The 22288-nt window shown below is 37.7% G+C and overlaps 1 protein-coding gene across 3 annotated transcripts in view; it reads right to left on the bottom strand.

The window, feature by feature from the left end:
• Nucleotides 1-22288, bottom strand: part of LOC150092294 (tetratricopeptide repeat protein 39B-like) — a 240941-nt gene that overhangs the window by 83568 nt on the left and 135085 nt on the right. For all 3 annotated transcript variants that reach the window (XM_090414906.1, XM_090414907.1, XM_090414908.1), the window contains exon 7: nucleotides 6850-6949. In XM_090414906.1, coding sequence (XP_090271032.1) covers nucleotides 6850-6949 — 100 coding nt within the window. The remainder of the gene's footprint in view (nucleotides 1-6849; nucleotides 6950-22288) is intronic.

Genomic DNA, 22288 nt, shown 5'->3' with positions numbered 1-22288 from the left:
ATAACCAGCAGCACCAACAAAAAGGAACTATCACTGCAGTCACAATAGACGAAGACACGGAGGCAGTAGATATGGAAATCAACAATGCAGAAAGCACACAAAAGAGGCCAGCTAGCCCTGAAGAAGTAAATATAAAAAAACCAAAACCAGCTGAAGTTGGAAAAATAAAGTCAACTTCAGAACCCACAAAGTTCCCTCACGCAAAGGCCAATGCACCTATATTGCATCTCTTAAAAGATTTCCCCGAGGAGGAGGCAAGACTACGAAAAGCAATAGAAACATTCGGAGACATTCAACTGATACTCACAGGACAAAACGGGCCAAGAGTCGTCAGTGCAGAATGGAGCGACGTGTTTGTCGATAATATAGATGAAATCACTCCTGAAAAGATCATTGGTCTTATTGATGCAGAGGACGACGTGGGACTAGCACTGCACAGAGGCCTCTATATGCTAACCCACGTCCGTGGAGATAAATTAGCAGATCTCATCATTAAAACCCACAACAATAGACAGCAGGAGGATTTAAACCTTGCCTAACAAGTCAGTCGACTCCTAGTATCGATCTGCCAGAGGGGGAGAAAAAAAAAAAATCTGGTTTGTTTTTTCTTCTTTTTGTCCTCTTTCAGATTAGAATTTTTGTTGTAAAAAAGGTCTATGTCTATTCCACACAGGAGGGGGTATCCTGAGAACCTGGGCTGCGAAGGCTTACACCGAGGCAGTGCAGCTCCTTGTGGGCTGCATCACCCAGGCCAGGCTCTGCCCCCGCTCTTCTCAGTATTAAACTGGTCATTCCGGTTGAAATTTCAGAATTTTCCTAGTTTCTTACAAAGTGTTATATGTAATTTTAAAGGTTATTTACCAGTTCCTCTTTTTCATGTGGTGCTTCTTTCATTTGTTTTTCCCCACTTTCCTCGGGCAGACACCTGAAGAGGTGACTGACCGGGGAAAGCTGAAAAGAACGGATGGAGGGAGATAATGTTTGAGATCTGCTTGGTGCTGACATTTAAGTCAGGCCAAGTAGATCGACTGAGGCCTCTTTTAACTATCTACTGCTATCCACTCTATCTTTCTCCTCCTCTCTCACTATCAAGCTGACTCTCAGCACAACTTTTTTTAAATCTAAAGAGGCCAGTGATGAAAGGCATGAACTCCCATTCGACCTCAATAAAGGTCGAAACTAGTCTGGGTTGTGGCCCTTCCCTTAATGCATAACATTAGACATATCCGCAAGGAGATGTGTTTTGCATTATGGGAAATACTGAGATAGGAGTGTTAGTATCTTGCTCCACCTTTGCAAGGAGTGTCCCGGTGTTGTACCACCTTACCCCAGTCCTGAAGATACTTTCAGGCGCAAACTTTGTTTGCTCACACTTGGATAAAGGATTAAACTAAATTTATTATGTCTTGGTTGTCTTTGCAGGAGTTGGAAGAATGATGTGAGGAGGTTAACTTTGCCATTAAGTGTCGTGTGTGAAAAGTGGAAGATATTTCTGGTTATTGCAGTCTTACTTTTGCAAACCAGAAGTTACCATTTACTGGCACTATTACCCTCTTACATGTCTACCTTGTATGGACATAACTCTTTTTCTATCATCAACTGCACTCCACCACTGTTTTTTTTATCCTTTCTATCTTCATGAAATACATCATACCCTTCCATCTCTATTCCTGTCAGGATGTTGTCCTCATCCAACCATGTCTCACTTATTCCAACAATTTTTGGGTGAACAAATTCAATCATTTCATTTGCCTTGTTTCTTATACTTCTATCATTTGTATACAAACATAACAGCTCATTCCTGGTCTATAACAAGTTTCACTGATACCACTTATTTGACGTGACTTTTCCATACTTTCTACCATCATGTTCTGAACCCCAACATAAAAAAAAAAAATACACATACTTAAATGACCTCTCCCACTGACTTCAAACCCTATCCATAATTTTGTTGATAACCGCAATTTCCATTTCACCTTCTCATTCAACAAACCCTGCAGCTCAAACATCGTTAGGCTTCATGATCTAATATCCTAAACATTAATCTTCAATTAATTCTAAATGAAGTGATGAAAACTTTCATTGTCTCCAAAAACACAATTTTCTCATAAAGAAGAGCTTAAATCTTCTTTCTTTACCTTTGATAATATTACCGCAACAGTCAAGACCAGATTTCTTTTCTTGGAGTAACATTTATATCTAGCTTTTCCTGGCACAAACACATCACTTCTACATCATCTTTTTCTAAAAACTCCATGTCCTTTTTTTGCTCAAGACATATTCTCATCTTTCCAGCCACTAACTTTGTACAAATCCTTAAACGTGTGGACAGACTTATGTGTTCGTCGAACATGTTGTTTATTATTTTAACGGTATAATAGAACACAGAAACTAAGTAAATAATTAATTTATTGACTTGATGCTGATATTTTGCTGGTATTATAACCAGCATCTTCAGAGCACAAAATCACTGTTTGTCACACTACGCGAGACTAAAACAACATGGTGTACTTAACCAAAATTGTAGCAGCAACACAAAGACTAGAGTCCTGATTTTGGCACCCTCTATCTGAAAAAAAAAAAAAAAAAAACACTATCATATATTACTAGAGTCCTAGAAAAGTGCTAGTTTTTTTCTTAATATGACTGTCTCCCAGATCTTCGGCAAGTTAATACAGCCATATTTGTTGAGATTTGGAGTGTGTTTTAGGGCTTCTGTCGCCTCTAAGAACAATCTCTCTGATTTATATGGGTTTCTGTGTAGTACTTTTGTGTTTTTCCAGTTGATCCTGTGTGCAGGGGTATCCAGAGCATGGTCTGCTAGGCCCGACTTCCCATAATGATATTTCCGGACGTATCGTTTATGTTCGCTGATGCGGATATTCACAGTTCTTCCTGTTTGACCGTAGTAGGCTTGATTGCATGAGCAGGGTACTTGGTAGACTCCTGGATGTGATAAAGGAGGAATGCTGTCCTTGGGTGAGCGGATGAGGTTGGCTAATTTGCTACATGGTCTGAATGTGGTGCGTAGTTTATGTTTATTGAGGATTCTTGAGATCTTTTCGGATGTGCCTTTAATGTAGGGGATGGTGACTGTTTTGTTGTAGTTCTCTGTGGTAGATGGTGGGAGGGGTTTCTTAGGAGTGTTTAGTATTTTGTTTATTTTTTGTGGATTGTAGCCGCTGGCCAAGAAGGTGTGGCGTAAGTGAGTCAGTTCAGCAGTCAGAGCCTTGTCATTTGAACAGATTGCTCTCGCTCTATGGGTTAGCGTTTTTAATATGCCATATTGTTGAGAAGGATGATGGTGTGATTGTTTGTGTAAGTATCTGCCTGTATGTGTGGGTTTTCTGAAAACTGAAAATGATAAGGAACCATCTGGGAGACGTGTGATGAGTGTATCCAGGAAGGGCAGACAGTTGTTGGCTTCCAGTTCCATAGTAAAGTGGATTTTTGGATGTTGGCTATTTAAATGTGCTAAGAATGTTTTAAAAATGTTTTGATGCTGATATTTCGCTGGTTATAATACCAGCGAAATATCAGCATCAAGTCAATAAATTAATTATTTACTTAGTTGCTGTGTTCTATTATACCGTTAAAATAATAAACAACATGTTCGACGAACACATAAGTCTGTCCACACGTTTAAGGATTCTTCACGGAGACGATATCGTACGCAAGACACGACGATATGGTAAGTGGAAGTTGAAATTGGCGCAGCAACTAAACAGGTTAGCCTTCTTAAAGAGGTGCCGAGACACCAAATTAATACCGAACTGTTTTAAAATCAAAAACAAGTTCCACTCGGCCAAAGCCCAACGCATCTATAAACGAGCGAGTGTAGCGCTTTTACGCGAACAAATTAACACCACTCGTCGGGAATTAGCACAAGCAAATACAACCATCAGCGAATTACGAGAATCACTGCATAATATTCTAAATACGGAACTTTGGCAGATCTTAGAGAACATCACCGACGCAACGGCAAAAAAAGAATTCGACAGAGTCAAAAACCGGCACCAAAAGAAGTTCGAAAATCTACAACAACGGAACACCATACAATGACCACAATTACAACAAGACCTCGTCGTCGTGAATCTATCGTCACTCACCTTAAGCAAAGAAGCCACGACTGCTTTAAGTCGAGGGCACAACTTTGCCATAACTCCCAAGCAAGTTCCAAAAGCCGAAATAATGGCGTCCATCGAACGAGGAATTTACGACCTGCCTCCAACAATAGCTAACAACATACGTTTAGATGTGGCAACATCCTAATCAAGTCCAAGCCTCCAAAAAATAATATCCCACATAAGGAATTCATTGCTATAAAAGAGCTACACAACAACAGCCAGATTACCATAACAAAAGCAGACAAAGGAAATGCAACCGTGGTGATGGACACAACTGAATATGAAAACAAAATGCACACACTATTACAAGATCAGTCAACATACAAAATTATAGATCGCGATCCTACCAACACACAAAAGAATAAGGCACGAAAATTATTAAAAAAAGTCACTTCCTGGCCCAAAGACACAGTTAACAAACTCAAACCTTTCCATGTTAAAACACCGAGGATCTATGGATCACCAAAAATTCACAAACCAGGCACACCCCTACGCCCAATTGTGGACAGTATAAATAGTCCCACATACAAACTGGCTAGACATTTAGCGAAGCTACTAGCCACTCTCACTAACAATTCTCCCTCCTTTATCAAAAATTCAGCACACCTAAAAAGCATCTTACAACACCTCACCCTAAAAAGCTCAGACTTAATAGTAAGCTTTGACATCACTTCACTATTCACAAATGTACCACCAATAGAAACTCTCAATCTACTGAAGTCACACTTCCCCCCTGATATATTTGAACTATTCAAATTCACAATACATGCAGGATATTTCACATGGAAAGGGAAAATATACAAACAAATTGATGGGGCAGCCATGGGCTCCCCCCTTTCTCCCCCCCCTAGCCAACTTTTACATAGAACACCTGGAAAAACAAGCAATCAATACAGCCACTCTCAAACCAACACTTTGGCTACGCTATGTTGATGATGTGCTTGCTATTTGGCCACATGGCCCTGAGACATTGAAAACATTCTTAGCACATTTAAATAGCCAACATCCAAAAATCCACTTTACTATGGAACTGGAAGCCAACAACTGTCTGCCTTTCCTGGATACACTCATCACACATCTCCCAGATGGTTCCTTATCATTTTCAGTTTTCAGAAAACCCACACATACAGGCAGATACTTACACAAACAATCACACCATCATCCTTCTCAACAATATGGCATATTAAAAACGCTAACCCATAGAGCGAGAGCAATCTGTTCAAATGACAAGGCTCTGACTGCTGAACTGACTCACTTACGCCACACCTTCTTGGCCAACGGCTACAATCCACAAAAAATAAACAAAATACTAAACACTCCTAAGAAACCCCTCCCACCATCCACCACAGAGAACTACAACAAAACAGTCACCATCCCCTACATTAAAGGCACATCCGAAAAGATCTCAAGAATCCTCAATAAACATAAACTACGCACCACATTCAGACCATGTAGCAAATTAGCCACCCTCATCCGCTCACCCAACGACAGCATTCCTCCTTTATCACATCCAGGAGTCTACCAAGTACCCTGCTCATGCAATCAAGCCTACTACGGTCAAACAGGAAGAACTGTGAATATCCGCATCAGCGAACATAAACGATACGTCCGGAAATATCATTATGGGAAGTCGGGCCTAGCAGACCATGCTCTGGATACCCCTGCACACAGGATCAACTGGAAAAACACAAAAGTACTACACAGAAACCCATATAAATCAGAGAGATTGTTCTTAGAGGCGACAGAAGCCCTAAAACACACTCCAAATCTCAACAAATATGGCTGTATTAACTTGCCGAAGATCTGGGAGACAGTCATATTAAGAAAAAAACTAGCACTTTTCTAGGACTCTAGTAATATATGATAGCGTTTTTTTTTTTTTTTTTTTCAGATAGAGGGCGCCAAAATCAGGACTCTAGTCTTTGTGTTGCTGCTACAATTTTGGTTAAGTACACCATGTTGTTTTAGTCTCGCGTATTGTGACAAACAGTGTTTTTGTGCTCTGAAGATGCTGGTTATAATACCAGCGAAATATCAGCATCAAGTCAATAAATTAATTATTTACTTAGTTTCTGTGTTCTATTACACCGTTAAAATAATAAACAACAAATTTGTACAAATCCCAAATACACCCATCCTTGGGCTACTGCTCTAACATTTTAGGATGCACCAAAACCTGTCTTGTCTAAAAATTCTTGGCACTATCCAGAAGTAGGCAGTTCAACCAACTGACAACTCTTCTCTCACAGACTTTCTCTTACCACTATCTCACATTTTCTGCATTTTTAATAATTCAGAAAAACAGGCATCAAATATCCTCCCCCCCCCACACACACACCAAATCTACAATAACAAGTGCAACAGATTCCCAACTGAAAATTAATTACAGTTGAATTGCTAACCCATTAAGCCTGCTACTGCATTCATCTTTCATTCCAACTACCTCTGTTTTCGGGAATATTCTCGATTTAGTATTCTTCAAAGACTACAATCACCAGCTCTTCAAAAAGAATATTAACATACTACTTGCCTCTTGATCCCATGACCAAACATGGCATTGATATAAGTTCTGTGCAGCTTCTCATGTGTATGTGACATAAAGAAATAATGACAATAATAAAAATAAAACTATACCATATACAGTTTTCCAAAGAGCATGCATAAGTCTTATACTTTATTTTATTTATTTTTTTGTTTTATTAAAATTTTATATATTTCTTACCATATTGAAAATGCCAAGTCCCATTCTTACACCACTTTCATAATGCCTTTTACTTTGCTCATTTTCCCATAATCTGTTTTCCAAAATTTGCAAACACTCTCTGTAATTAAAGGAATTTTTTTCCATAAAAAACTGATAATTTAAAATAAATTTTAAATTCTTTATTAAAACCAATATGACTTTTTGTATGTGAATTCCATCCACTAAATATATGTACCTATCTCAGTACACTGAACATTTTCATTTATGTGAATTCCATCAACAAAAAGATGGAAACCCATAGTATGTTCTCAGCACATTTAACCTCTATGATTAAACAATTCAAAGTCACTGCTGTAGAAATCAAACATTGATTTTCAAACCATTTCAGACCTCTAGCGGACAGTATGGTGGTCATAATTTTTTCATCTTAGTTTTAATAAAATATCCAAAGCTAATATGAAAAACAGAAAAGCATTTCATGTAATAATTATATCATCATCATCAAATTCCTGATATATACCCTCAAGGGATGTACAGGATATGATAGTGTTATATTTGTGTCTTATTTCATTTACTTTTCTTTAATCTATATTTTATTGTTGTTCTCCTACTTATATCTCTTATCTTTTTCAAAGTTAAATCTATCCACGCAATTTGGCCGATTCCTAGAATGATTACGTATATTAAAAAAATTGACAAAGGATTGACTTCTGAATAGAGTCCGATCCTCAACAATAACGGTCTGGAGTTACTTCCTATTCAGGTTCTGGCAATATTTATTTGATCAAGCTGCGCCAGTCAGATCCCTAGGTTAGAAATTCCTTCCAACCAAGAAGTAACCCTCAGAAAACATACTAAGTAAATCAATCTATTAATTACTCCTCATATCAAATTTTATCTATCAATCTTAAAACACTTTAGATTGCAGTCGTGGTCTCTGTCATATAATTCAATCTCGCTCAGATTCAAATATTAGCAAGCGGTGCATTGGATTCAAATCAAGGCACAAAACAGGTTAAAATAATCGAGATACATTTATTAGATTCTAAAGATTACACATTTACAATAAAAAATTACTCAATAGGAATAGAGTTATCCCAAGTTATAAGGGTAGACATAACAACTGTAATTCACATATCACATCTAAGAATAGGCTCATTTTACTACACAAAATTTTAGCTAGCATCCTTTAAATATTTTTACTTATCTTACACATATTCTTAAAACATTCACATCGATAATTCTATAGATCAATTACTTATAGCAAATTAACTACTACTCATTCAGACAAATATTAAGGAAACAGCCATTAGATTCTAAACACTGGTATCTAAATCTCACTATAGTCCTTCTTACAAGCTTATAGTTATATAAGCTAACATCTCATTTCTTCCATAACACATTATTCCGTTCTTTCTTAACAAAGGAATTATAAAAGGTTTTACATTACCACATTCCTGGCTCTTATTCCGTCTATCCTTGCTTTATAATTTCCCTCCAAATGTTCGATCTCATCCTTGGTGATTAACTCATGGGCTAGATTTGGCCTTCATTATTCTGTCCTTTCATCGCATTCTCGACTGGAAACAGCATGGATTGAATCGATCCACGTGGACGTATGTGGCGGCCAGTTTCTTCAGGCTTACTCGGAAAAGTACCTAATATTTCTTCATCTATTCCTTCTGCCCAACATCACGAAATGACAGCAGAGAATAGCTGCCCGCTATCGACTAGATCTTGAACTGGAACTCTTCCTGACTCCACCAGAAATTCTCCAGCAACTCCAGATGAAAAAAACCTAAAAATCTCTGCGCGGGGGGGGGGGGCAAACCCGTTTTATACCTCTTATCTCTAGTGCCCTCTTTCACCCAAAACTTTCTGCCCGACACTTTATTTTTTGCACCTGGCTCCTATTTCATTCCTATCTTCCTGGAATACTCTGTACGCATGCTGTGTCTTCCCGGAAAAAACGCTGTGCGCGTGCCATTTGCACGTAAGCAATTTGCCGTCGGCTATACAATTTATCAGAAGTTGTCGTTAATGGACTTTGATCCTTCGTTATTATGCTCTAACATATATCTTGTAAAGAAACTTCTTACATTATAATCTTTTACAAATAAATTACATCTTTCACCTTAATTAATATTACAAAATTTGCATTAGTATAATTCTTTAAACAAAATTGGTATCTTCACTTATTTACAAGCATTTTCGTTATTTTTTTAACTTCTTGATAAATTCTGAATGAGATATTTCTTAGTTAAAATATTTTCATTCAAAATTCAACAATAGTACTACATGAAAATTTTACATCATTACTAACTTCCTATCTACAATCTTCCTCCAAATCAGTCTGTTAAATGTCAAGACTCCAATATTATCAGGTCTTGTATTTCTGTCTTCTGTAATATTTATATAATTGAGATAAATGGTATTTTATGAAATATTATTATAGCAAGTGTTAAAAACAAATACAAAATTATATGTATTTCATATTATTCAGACATCTACATGGAGTCCAAGGATGCATTGCAAAAGCTCCCATACAAACATACACAATACCTGTGGTTTCATTTTAAATTCATTCAGCAACAATGATTAAACAGAATAAAACAATCAAAATGCAAACCATGTAAAAACATTTCTCTATATAATCCCCCCCCCCTTCAATGTTTATACACTTGTCCCATTGCTTGATCAGTCAAAACCAGCAGCATAGAAATATTTTGTCTGTTATCTCAGGCAACTCAGCATCTCATTTTCAACCTCCTGATCATCTGCAAAATGTTTACCATCATGGTTCTTTATCAGTGGGCTAAACAGGTGAAAGTCGCTTGGAGAAGAGTCAGTGCTGTGAGGTGGATGTTAGAGTTCTGGAAGTACTTGAATTCTCTCCAAGGTTCCTGTAGCTATATGAGATCTTGCATTGTCATGCAGGAGCAACAGTCCTATTGTCAGTAGGCCTGGATATTTTTAGAAAATTGCATCCTGAAGCGTCAATAAAATTTCACAGTATGATGTGGCATTCTCATTTTCACCACATTTCTGAAAATGGGCCAGCAGTGCTCCCCAGGAATCCTAAAAGATTATAAACAAACTTTCTCCACTGAAGGTGTAACCTTGAACATCTTGCTTGCTGGTGAAGCAGGATGTTTCTATTGCAATGAAGCATGCTTGGTAGTGGTGAACCAACCATTTATCCCCCTGAATGGTTGGTTCCATATATAACATATAACATGTCTTCTCCTTCATTTCCTGCAAGGCCAGACCCATTTGGTTCATTTTATGCTGAGGGTCTTAGTTCTCTTGGCATCCACTGTCAGCACACTTTCCAAAAATGTATATGTTCATGCATTATGATGTAGGCTAGACCAAGGGAACAACCTATTATTCATTATGCTATCTATTGTTATCTGCCTGTCAATTCAGATCATCTGTTTTACCCATTTCAGATTGGGTTCTGTCACAACTCCAACAGACAGAGTCTTCATTGTGAAATGTTGAGTGTCCCTCTGAAAATTTCTGGACTCAGTTGTGAAATGCTATATGTGACAAACACTTCTCATCACAAACATGATATATCTCTTTATGAATGTCCTTTGCAAGAAGTCTTTTTGCCAAATCACCCAATAGCATGCTGTTCAATAGTTGTACATTCTTCAAGCATGGTCACCACTTTGGACTGCTGAACAAAGCTACAAATCTTGTATATGCATGTCTACTATATGTGCTGTCATCATCCCAGACTGTGTTGCTACTTAGTGATACATAATGAAACCCACTAACTTTCCCTCATAATATGGGAATGGTTGGGCGTGACATGGAGTGACTATTGTTTTCTGAGAGTATACATAGTCGAGACAAAGTTAATATATCTAAGGATCAAAGAGAGAGAGAGAGAGAGAGAGAGATTGTGAAGCAGGTTGCAGAAGGATGGAAGAAAGATATATACAAGGTTGGCCTCAGGTTTCGGGAAAAGAGCAAGGGTACCAAAAATCAGCTCCTTTGTCTTGGATAGATAATTGAAAAGTGTAAAAAGTTTAGATACCCTTTCTTAATGTGTTTTATAAACTACTCTAAAACTTTTCACTGTCTTCAACATGTGAAATTCAGAGAAGTAATGAAAATAATGGGTTTTCCTCAACACATTATCAGGTTGATAGCTAATTTGACAGAGAGCAAGATGTCATGGTAAGAACAGCTGTTGGAATAATTGATTGGCTTCAGATAGGAAAGGGAATTAGGAAATGTACATTAATAGTGAAATAATTCAGGAGGTTAACAAATTTGAAACATCTCGGATTCGTTATTAAAAAAGCATGCCTATTTTCTCCTCACCCGTTCAGCATCATGCATATAGTACTGAATGGACTGAAGACAGAAATTAGGACAGGTAGCTGATGACAGAGTGCCTCTCTGTATTGCAGGGGAAAGCTAGAACAAATCCATGACAGGAGTTAATAAGAATCAGTGAGAGAGCAGAGGACTAAAACTTGACCTTAGACAAGGAAGACTTATTTTTGAAAGAAGTATAGACAGAGAGGGTCTGTCTAGAGCCCAAGAAACAAGTTTACATTAATAGTGAAATAATTGAGGAGGTTAACAAATATGAACATCTACGATTCATTATTAATGTAAAGAATATTATTAATGTTCAGAAGGCCTAAGAAAAAGATTGGAATAGCTAAGACAATACTCAGAAGCTCATTTAAAGTCTGGTAGGATATCTGTCACTATAGGAACAAAGCTGAGAATTCTGGTTGTAGTGCTTTTTTCAGTATCTACTTATGAATGCGAGACCTGAAACATAATGAAGTCTGAAAGAAAAAGGATAGTTGCTTTTTGAGATGTAATGTTACAGAACATCAATGTAGGAGATCCTCAATGACTGTTGAGGATCTTGTACATTGGAAAGTGTATAAAGGTTCTAGAAAAGATCAGTAGAACTTCATTTAATGCTGTTTGAAAATAACTCCTTAAGAACACCAAGAGAAGTAAGTTGAAATAAGCTGTTAGAAATGAAGGAGGTATAGTAAGATGGTTTGATGTGTCAAGTTAGGTGTAAGACAAAGGTGCAGACTATCTTCTCTTATTCATCATCTATATTATTATTATTATTATTATTAGCCCAAGACCTCATGGAGTCAAAGACTCATCTGGGAGGTCCTTTTATCACACACACATCTCATCATATCATGTCTTAAACACACTCAAACTCCTTGCAGACACCACATTCTCAGACAAGGCATTCCAATCATTCACAACTCTGCACGAAAAAAACCTGCCTCTCACTCCCCTACTCACACCCTCTTTATACAGTTTCCAGGGATGACCTCTGGTTCTCCCCTGATCTCCCACTATTCTCTGTAGAACTTCTCCACCATTGATCCTATAACACCCTTACCAATTTGTAGGTCTCTATCATATCTACCCTCTTCCTCCTGTCCACCAGACTCTGCAAATTACATCTTCTCAATCTTTCCTCACACTCGACATTCCAGAGGTCAGAAACTACCTTAGTCAGTTGCCTTTGGACCCTTTCCAACATCTCTTCATCCTTCTGAAAACCCGGTGACCAAATCTGGGCACAACAGTCCATGTGTGGCCTAATCAAAGTCTTATACAACAGAACAAGAATCTCCCTACTTCTACACGTCAGTGTCCTCCACATCATTCCCAGAAGCCTTTGTGTTGTCTTCACAATTTTGGCGATGTGTCCCCTAAATTTTAGATCTTTATCTGCTATCACCCCCAGATGTCTTACTTCCTCTACCTCCAACAATATATTCTCACCAAGCATAAATTCTACACCCCATCTTTGTTTTCCAAATTTTAAAACCTTACATTTTACAACACTGAACTTGCATCCCCATTTCTGTGCCCAATCACTCAATTTATGCAAGTCTTCTTGTAAGGCCACAACATCTTCACTACTCTTTATGGTTCATCCCAACTTTGCATTATCTGCAAACAACTGAATATCTCCATCCAAATCTTCACCAATATCATTAATATACAAGTTAAACAGTAATGGCCCTAAAACAGACCCCTGAGGCACTCCACTAGGTACTTTCCTTTTCCTAGATATCACACCCCCATACACAACTTGTTGATACCTATCAGATAGCCAATCTGCAATCCAATGCACTAATCTAATATCCAATCCCATCTGCTCTAGTTTCACTGTCAACTTATCATGAGGTACTTTATCAAAAGTCTTTGCGAAATCCAAGTATATTACTGTGTATCCTTCTCCTCTGTCCAAGGAAGCAGTCACTTTATTGTAATAAGTAAGTAGATTACTAAAACATGACCTCCCTTTAGCAAATCCATGCTGTCCATCAAAGATAATACCATTGTTGTCAACCCAACTCTGGATCCTAGTTCTCACAAGCTTCTCCAACAACTTAACCACAACACCTGACACACAGATAGGCCTATATCAATCCCATCTGCTCTAGTTTCACTGTCAACTTATCATGAGGTACTTTATCAAAAGTCTTTGCGAAATCCAAGTATATTACTGTGTATCCTTCTCCTCTGTCCAAGGAAGCAGTCACTTTATTGTAATAAGTACTTAGATTACTAAAACATGACCTCCCTTTAGCAAATCCATGCTGTCCATCAAAGATAATACCATTGTTGTCAACCCAACTCTGGATCCTAGTTCTCACAAGCTTCTCCAACAACTTAACCACAACACCTGACACACAGATAGGCCTATAGTTTGATGCTTGAGTTCGATCACCTCCTTTATGTGTCCTCCTATATGGTTCACATTATAAAAGAAAATGGCATTAAACCAGACATCAAAATTGAAAGCTTCACCAGTACAGCCACTCTGGTCTTGCAGACCATGCTCTGGATTCATGCCACAGAATATGGTGGAATAAAGCCATGGTAATTGTGCCACTTCATAAAGGAGGTGATCGTACTCAAGCATCAAACTATAGGCCTATCTGTGTGTCAGGTGTTGTGGTTAAGTTGTTGGAGAAGCTTGTGAGAACTAGGATCCAGAGTTGGGTTGACAACAATGGTATAATCTTTGATGGATAGCATGGATTTGCTAAAGGGAGGTCGTGTTTTAGTAATCTACTTACTTATTACAATAAAGTGACTGCTTCCTTGGACAGAGGAGAAGGATACACAGTAATATACTTGGATTTTGCAAAAGCTTTTGATAGAGTACCTCATGATAAGTTGACAGTCAAACTAGAGCAGATGGGGTTGGATATTAGATTAGTGCATTGGATTGGAGACTGGCTATCTGATAGGTATCAACAAGTTGTGTATGGGGGTGCAATATCCAGGAAAAGGAAAGTCACTAGTGGAGTGCCTCAGGGATCTGTTTTAGGGCCATTACTATTTAACTTGTATATTAATGATATTGGCGAAGATTTGGATGGAGATATTCAGTTGTTTGCAGTTGATGCAAAGTTGGGACGAACCATAAAGAGTAGTGAAGATGTTGTGGCCTTGCAAGAAGACTTGAATAAATTGAGTGATTGGGCAAGCAAATGAGGATGCGAGTTCAATGTTGCAAAATGTAAGGTTTTAAAATTTGGAAAACAAAGATGGGATGCAGAATTTATGCTTGGTGAGAATATATTGTTGGAAGTAGAGGAAATAAGAGATCTGGGAGTGATAGTGGATAAGGATCTAAAATTTAGGGGACACATCGCCAAAATTGTGAAGACAACACAAAGGCTTCTGGGAATGATGTGGAGGACACTGACGTGTAGAAGTAGGGAGATTCTTGTTCCATTGTATAAGGCTTTGATTAGGCCACACATGGACTATTGTGCCCAGATTTGGTCACCTGGTTTTCAGAAGGATGAAGAGATGTTGGAAAGGGTCCAAAGGTGACTGACTAAGGTAGTTTCTGACCTCTGGAATGTTGAGTATGAGGAAAGATTGAAAAGATGTAATTTGCAGAGTCTAGTGGAGAGAAGGAAGAGGGGAGATATGATAGAGACCTACAAGTTGGTAAGGGGTTGTTATAGGATCAATGGTGGAGAAGTTCTACAGAGAATAGTGGGAGATCAGGGGAGAACCGGAGGTCATACCTGGAAACTGTATAAAGAGGGTGTGAGTAGGGGAGTGAGAGGCAGGTTTTTTTTCGTGCAGAGTTGTGAATGATTGGAATGCCTTGCCTGAGAGTGTGGTGTCTGCAAGGAGTTTGAATGTGTTTAAGACCCGGTATGATGAGATGTGTGTGAGATAAAAGGACCTCCTAGATGAGTCTTTGACTCCATGAGGTCTTGTTTTAATAATAATAATAATAATAATATACCGTAGTAAATTTAAATTTGAAAGGCTATTCATGTAATCAGCCTCAGCCCTAAGAAACATGCCAAACCTTAACAAATTTGATTGCATGAGACTGCCACAAATTAAGGAGACTTACATCAGAAGACCTTCAGCCCAAATGCCAAGAATACCTACATAGCTCGCTAGGGGGGGCACCATCAGGACTTTTAGGAGAAACAATAGCTTCCTGCTTCATCCTCATTTACTGTGTGTAGTGCCTGCGTGCATGTGTCTTTATTTTAAGTTCTTGTGAAGATGGCAACGTGACATTGCCAAAATATTGGAAATATAGATTAAAGTTTAATTTAATTTATATCCTTTATACATTATAATTTCCTTAAGTTATTTAATAAGCATGTATGACTAACGTCTAAGCCTTTCTATGAGAATTACTATCATCCACGGAGATTCCATCGCACACAAGGCCTCACCATTATGGTAAAATGAAGCTGAAGCTATCAAGACAACTGAACAGTCTGACCTTCCTAAAACATTGCCGGGATAATCAGGTAATCCCAAATTGTGTTAAATTCAAGCACCGATTCTTATCACAAAAGGCTCTCCGAATTTATAATCACACCAGCCAATCTTTGCTATGAGAACAAATTGCCACCACTTACTTTCTCCTAGCTGATGCAAACTTAGCCTTTTGGGCACTTGAAGAGCTTTCCAGCACGTTAAACCACGAGCTTTGATCAATTTTATACGACATCTCATGCACTGCTGCGGATAAAGAATTTTAAAAAATACGAGGTCTACATATCAAGAAATTTGAGAATTTAAAAAAGAACTCGACCTCCGAACCAAAACTTCCTACCGACACTGTAGTCAACCTTTCTTCAGTTAATTTGAAGCCTGAAGCACTCAATGCTCTCTCACATGGCCACAACTTCGCCATTTCTCCCAGAAAATTACCGGCCGAGGATATAATGATCCATATTGAACGCGGGATTCGCCACCTTCCTAACAACGTCAACAATATTAGACTGGATGTAGCTTGTGTTCTCACCAAAGCAAGACCACCAAAAACCAACATATCCAATAAGGAATATAAATCTCTGCAGTAATTGAAGAAAAACAAAGTAGTAATAATCACCAAAGCGAATAAAGGTAATGCCACAGTAGTACTTAACCAAACAGATTACACAGGTAAGCTTATTGAAAGTTTATTTTTTACTTGGTCAGACTATAATAAATTAAGTTTAATCCTTTATCCAAGTGTGTGCAAACAAAGTTTGCACCTGAAAGTATCTTCAGGACTGTGGTAAAGTGGTACAACACCAGGCAACTCCTTGCAAAGGTGGAGCAAGCTACCAACTCGCCTATCTCAGTATCTCCCATAATGCAAAACATGCAAAACACATCTCCTTGCGGATATGTATAATGTTATGCATTAAGGGAAGGGCCACTACCCAGACTAGTTTCGACCTTTATTGAGGTCTCTTCAGTGGGAGCCAGGCCCAAGTGGAGATACCAGGCAGAAGCATTAGCAGGTCATCTCTACCTATAGGAGTTGCCAAATGGTGTGCCACCCTTTTTAAATAAATTACTCTGGATTTAGAGAAAGATGTTGAAAGTTTATTTTTCACTTGGTTAGAGTATAATAAATTTAGTTTAATCCTTTTTCCAAGTGTGAGCAAACAAAGTTTGCACCTGAAAGTATCTTCAGGACTGGGTAAAGTGGTACAACACCGGGCAACTCCTTGCAAAGGTGGAGCAAGATACCAACACTCCTATCTTAGTATCTCCCATAATGCAAAACACATCTCCTTGTGGATATGTATAATGTTCCCACTGAAGAGACCTCAATAAAGGTCGAAACTAGTCTGGGTAGTGGCCTTATCCTTAATGCATAACATTATACAGATGTGTTTTGCATTATGGGAGATACTGAGATAGGAGTGTTGGTAGCTTGCTCAACCTTTGCAAGGAGTTGCCCGGTGTTGTACCACTTTACCCCAGTCCTGAAGATACTTTCAGGTGCAAACTTTGTTTGCACACACTTGGATAACGGATTAAACTAAATTTATTACAGGTAAGCTTAATGCTCTATTATTAGATCAGGCTACTTACCTCCCTATTGAATACAATCCCATCAACTCACAAATTAGAAAACTCCACAAGCTCCTCAAGAAGGTTACTTCTTGGCCTGTAGAAGTCACCAACAAATTAAAATTGTTTAACGCCATAACCCCACACCCCCATATATATGGACTCCCAAAAATAGATAAAGAAAATGTGCCATTACGTCCCATAGTGGATTGCACTGATTCCCCCCACATACAAATTAGCTAAACATTTGGCCAAAGTGCTCACACACTGTACTGGCAACACACCATCACACATAAAAAACTCAGCCCACTTCAAAGCCAGTATAGAAAACCTTCTACTCCAACATACTGACATAATGGTCAGTTTAGATGTCTCCTCCTTATTCACAAATGTCTCACTCAAAGAAACATTAGAGCTAATCCAAACTAAATTTCCTCCCGATATCTCAGCCCTATTTCAGTTCACAATGAATTCAGGCTATTTCGTTTGGCAAGGAAAATTCTACAAATAAAATAGAGGGGACAGCCATGGGATCACCACTCTCCCCACCCTTGGCCAACTTCTTTATGAGACTTTTGAAGAGAAAGCTTTAAACTCTGCCCCACAAAAACCAACCATACGGCTTTGCTATGTTGATTATGTGTTCGCTATTTGGCCACATGGCTCTGATACTCCTAACAACCAACACCCCAGAATCAAGTTCACCCTGGAAAAAGAGAAAACAACAGCCTCCCTTTCTTAGACATACTAGTCACCAGCCAGCTTGATGGAACCTTGGTTTTCTCAGTTTATAGAAACCCACCCATACAGGCAGATACATTCACCAACAATCCCCTCCCCCCTCACAACAATATGGAGTTATTAAGATACTATACAACAGGGCTAAACTTATCTGTTAAAATGACAATGCCCTAACCACAGAACTAAACCACATCCTCAACACTTTCTCAGCTAATGGCTATCCCCCCCCCCCCAAAAAATGCAATAAATATTAAAACCAGTAAATCACAACCCCCTCAACAAGGATTACTCTAAATCCATCACCATTCCCTACATCTGCGGCACCTCGGAAAAAATTACCAGAATACTAAAAAAACATGACTTGACCTCTTGTTACAGACCAAACAGAAAATTGGCATCCTTATCCGCTCCACTAAAGACCAACCACTTTCGCTAGACCTACCTGGTGTATACAAGTCCCTTGCAGCTGTGAGCTGTCCTACTTTGGCCAAACAGACAGGACAGCGAATATCAGAATTTCAGAACACAAGGACTACATCTGGTTTCACCATACAGCCACTCTGGTCTTGCAGACCATGCTCTGGATTCATGCCACAGAATACAGTGGAAGAAAGCCACGGTAATACACCATAGTAAATTCAAATTTGAAAGGCTATTCATGGAATCAGCCTCAGCCTAAGAAACATGCCAAACCTCAACAAATTTGGTTGCATGAGACTGTCCCAAATTTGGGAGGCTTACATCAGAAGACCTTCAACCCAACAGCCAAGAATACCTACATAGCCCACTAGGGGGGACACCATCAGGACTTTTAGGAGAAACAATAGTGTCCTCGTGTAGCGCCTGCGTGTACGTGTCTTTATTTTAAGTTCCTGTGAAGATGGCAATGTGACGTTGCCGAAATATTAGAAATATAGATTAAAGTTTAATTTAATTTATATCCTTTTGTACGTTGTAATTTCCTTAAGTTATTTAATAAGCATGTATAACCAACGTCTAAACCTTTCTACAAGAATCAAAATTGAAAATATTCTACTTAGCTCTAGTACAAGTCTTTTGTCATGAAAATCAGCAATAAAAAGGCAAAAACTACAACAATAGGCAAGAACCTATTGTTGTAGTTTGACTTTATATCTTTAATAAGACTTAATATCTTTGACTTTTTAATTTTTAAAACTATAGAAAAAAATTAAAAAGTCAAAGATATTTAGTCATTTATGTACAATTTTTAGTGAAGATAGAAAATGAAATTTAAAAATAGATAACATATTAAGAAAAGCTGATATGATAAGGAGAGTCAGTTGAAGAAATTTATATGGAATAAGAGATAAATTATCTAAAACTCTCAACTAGCAGTCCATGTGGTTCAATCTTTATTTCAATCTGAAAAAAATTTGGCAAACTGATTTGAACTGGTATTAAGAATTCTGCACCAGCCATATATAATTTTATGTATATAGGATTTATTGGTATTTAGGATATTCATTACAATTCATAAGGCAATTAAATTTTGGTTTCAAATGGACATTTATAAGGACAATATGTGATATATATATATATATATATAAAGCCAAAAAATATAATGGTATTTAATAAAACATTAAAACTTTTGACATACTTTTCAAATTGTTACATAAATACCATATAGTTATTTTTGTAATAGTTCACAAAAGCAAACAAAACAATGACAATTAAAAATTAATTATTAACATTATTCTGTGCCATACATAAACAATTATTATTATTTGGATCTCATTATTATGATCTCAATTCATGGAGACTAGACCATGAATAAAGAGACTCATTGTGGGAGGTTTCACTCAGCAAGCAGAATATTATTATTATTATTATTCGTGACACCTCCAAGGAGTCCAAAGACTCATTGCGGTAGGACACCTACTGTACAACGCTCTGTCTTCACTACTACACAGAACCTCTACTACCAATCACCTACATCAATGCCATCTACTGCCCACAACCACCACAGCTAGTATTTTTTTGTCTGTAAATTGCATGTGTTCTGAAGGGCTGATTTGTCTGTATGTGAGATGAAAGATCCGAGTTTATGGGAGAAAAAAACCCTGCTACTTCTGTATGAGATCGGCTAACTCACCTTCAAGATTTCGAATCTTGGAATCTTTCAACTCGTTCATAGTCCTACCATCAATAACATGTTTTAGCAATGCATTTCACTCACCTACCACTCTCAATGTAACAACTGTACTTCACCACACTTTTACACAATTCTTTCAGGTAGAACCTCTCATTCTTTTCCTCTCACCCCTTCTACTCTATGTATAATCCCTTCTGTAGTAAACCTGTAACAATTGCCTAACTAACTTGAATGTCTCTATCATAGCACCTTAATTTTTTCATATTCACTAAACTTGGCAATTTACATTTCCATAACTTCTCCCATAACGAACATTCCAGAGTTCTGATGTTGCTTTATTTACTCAACTCCAGACCCTCTCCAAAATTTACACATTTATCATATTATCATAAAATGCAAGTAATTTTCTAAAGTAAGTCCACTCCTTCATAAAACAATCCTAAGTATTACAGAGAGTCCTATGTCTACCAATCCAATCCTGTATTCTATTCTTAAGTAGTCACTCTAATACCTTAACTGGTATAGATATCAGCATTGGTAGAGTTCCAAGGGAATGAAAAAAAAAGGGAGGAGGGGGGGCAAAATAATTCTCTTGCATAAGGGAGGTTCTAAGTCTGCAGTAGCAAATTATAGAATGATCAGTATCTCAGGTATGGTAGTAAAAGTACTGGAAAAAGTGGTCGAAAAGAGAATTCAACAATGGGTGGATAAAAATATGATACTGTATGAGGGGGAACATGGCTTTGTGAAGGGTCAGTCATGCCTTAGTAATTTACTACCTTTTTATAATAGAGTAACAGCAACAGAGTTGGATAAAGGAAATTGCAAAGGCATTTGACCAGTGGTGGCCATTGAAGTTTTAAGTAAAGGTGCTGCCTATACAAAATAATTTAAAAAAAATTCTTTTTTTCTAATCAGTAACCAATTTATTAATAAATAAATCTGTAGATTTATTTATTATCTGTAGATTTATTAATATTAATATTAATTAAGATTAATATATTATTAATAAATCTGTAGATTTATTTATTAATAAATTGGTTACTGATTAGGAAAAAAAAAGAATTTTTTAAAAATTATTTTGTATAGGCAGCACCCCCCCCACTTAAAACTTTACGGGCCACCACCGCATTTGACAGAATACCATGGAACTCTGTTATGCAAATTAGAAGAAATGAGGATGGATGTGACACTGGTTAAGTGGATAAGACGATGGCTGATGGGTAGATATCAAAAAGTGGTACATGGAAGGACAGAATCGAAGCAAAAACAGGTGACTAGTGGTGTGCCACAAGGTGCAGTGCTGGGACCATTGCTGTTTAATTTGTACATAAATGATATAGGAAATATTCGGTTCTTTGCTGATGATGCGAAGAAAGAGTAATAGTTAATCAAGGAAATGTGGAGAGCTTGCAGGATGATTTAAATAGACTGTCAGTATGGGCAAAAGATAATGGGTATCAGTTTAATGTGGAAAAATGTAAAGTTATGCATTTTGAGATAAACAGATTACAAGCAGTGTGCCACAGTGATGGAACTGTACTCCAGGAAATAGATGAAGCTAGGGATTTAGGGGTGGTGGTAGACAGAGAGTCGGAGTTTAGAGATCATGTTGCTAAGAGCAAACCTTAGGGAGGCTCTTGACTATTGAACAAGATTACGTGGCTATTGAAGAACATATTATTTATTTATTTATTTATTTATTTGTATGGCATGAATAACAAAACATGCAGTACAATACACTGTCACTTTAAAAACATAAAATTAAAAGTCATTTTAAAATCCAATTAAATTAAACGGTTACATCCATATTGATCAAATAGTTCATAGCTTCGGGTGTAGTACTTAAAAAGTCCAATTTGTCTCCTGAATATGCTCTGCGATAACACTGAGTCACAATATGGTCCACAGTTTGTCTTTGAGCTCCACAATCACAATGCGGGGATGGTCGTTCACCCCAATTTAAAAAGCATGTCCGCACATACACCATGACCAGTTCGTATTCTATTAAGCTGAATTCAGGATTTTTGTGAGAGGTGTGAGCAAGCATCAAAACTTTCTTGTAATTCTTTGAGAGAAAATTTTGTGGTGTAATCTGTCTGGCTCTCCCCCTGTCCTTGCCACTTTTGCTTCAGGTCAAAGTTAGATTGTAGTAGTTGGGCTAATTGTAGTGGTGGAAGAACATGTTAACAAGTAGAGATAGGAAAGTTGTTATTCTCCTTTATAAGGCCTTGGATTTGT

This window comes from Typopeltis vanoorti, chromosome 26 (genome assembly GCF_054136105.1).
Source record: "Typopeltis vanoorti isolate ZY-2024b chromosome 26, IOZ_Tvanoo_1.0, whole genome shotgun sequence".
NCBI classification, from domain to species: domain Eukaryota; kingdom Metazoa; phylum Arthropoda; class Arachnida; order Uropygi; family Thelyphonidae; genus Typopeltis; species Typopeltis vanoorti.
This window is presented reverse-complemented; position numbering and strand designations above follow the sequence as displayed.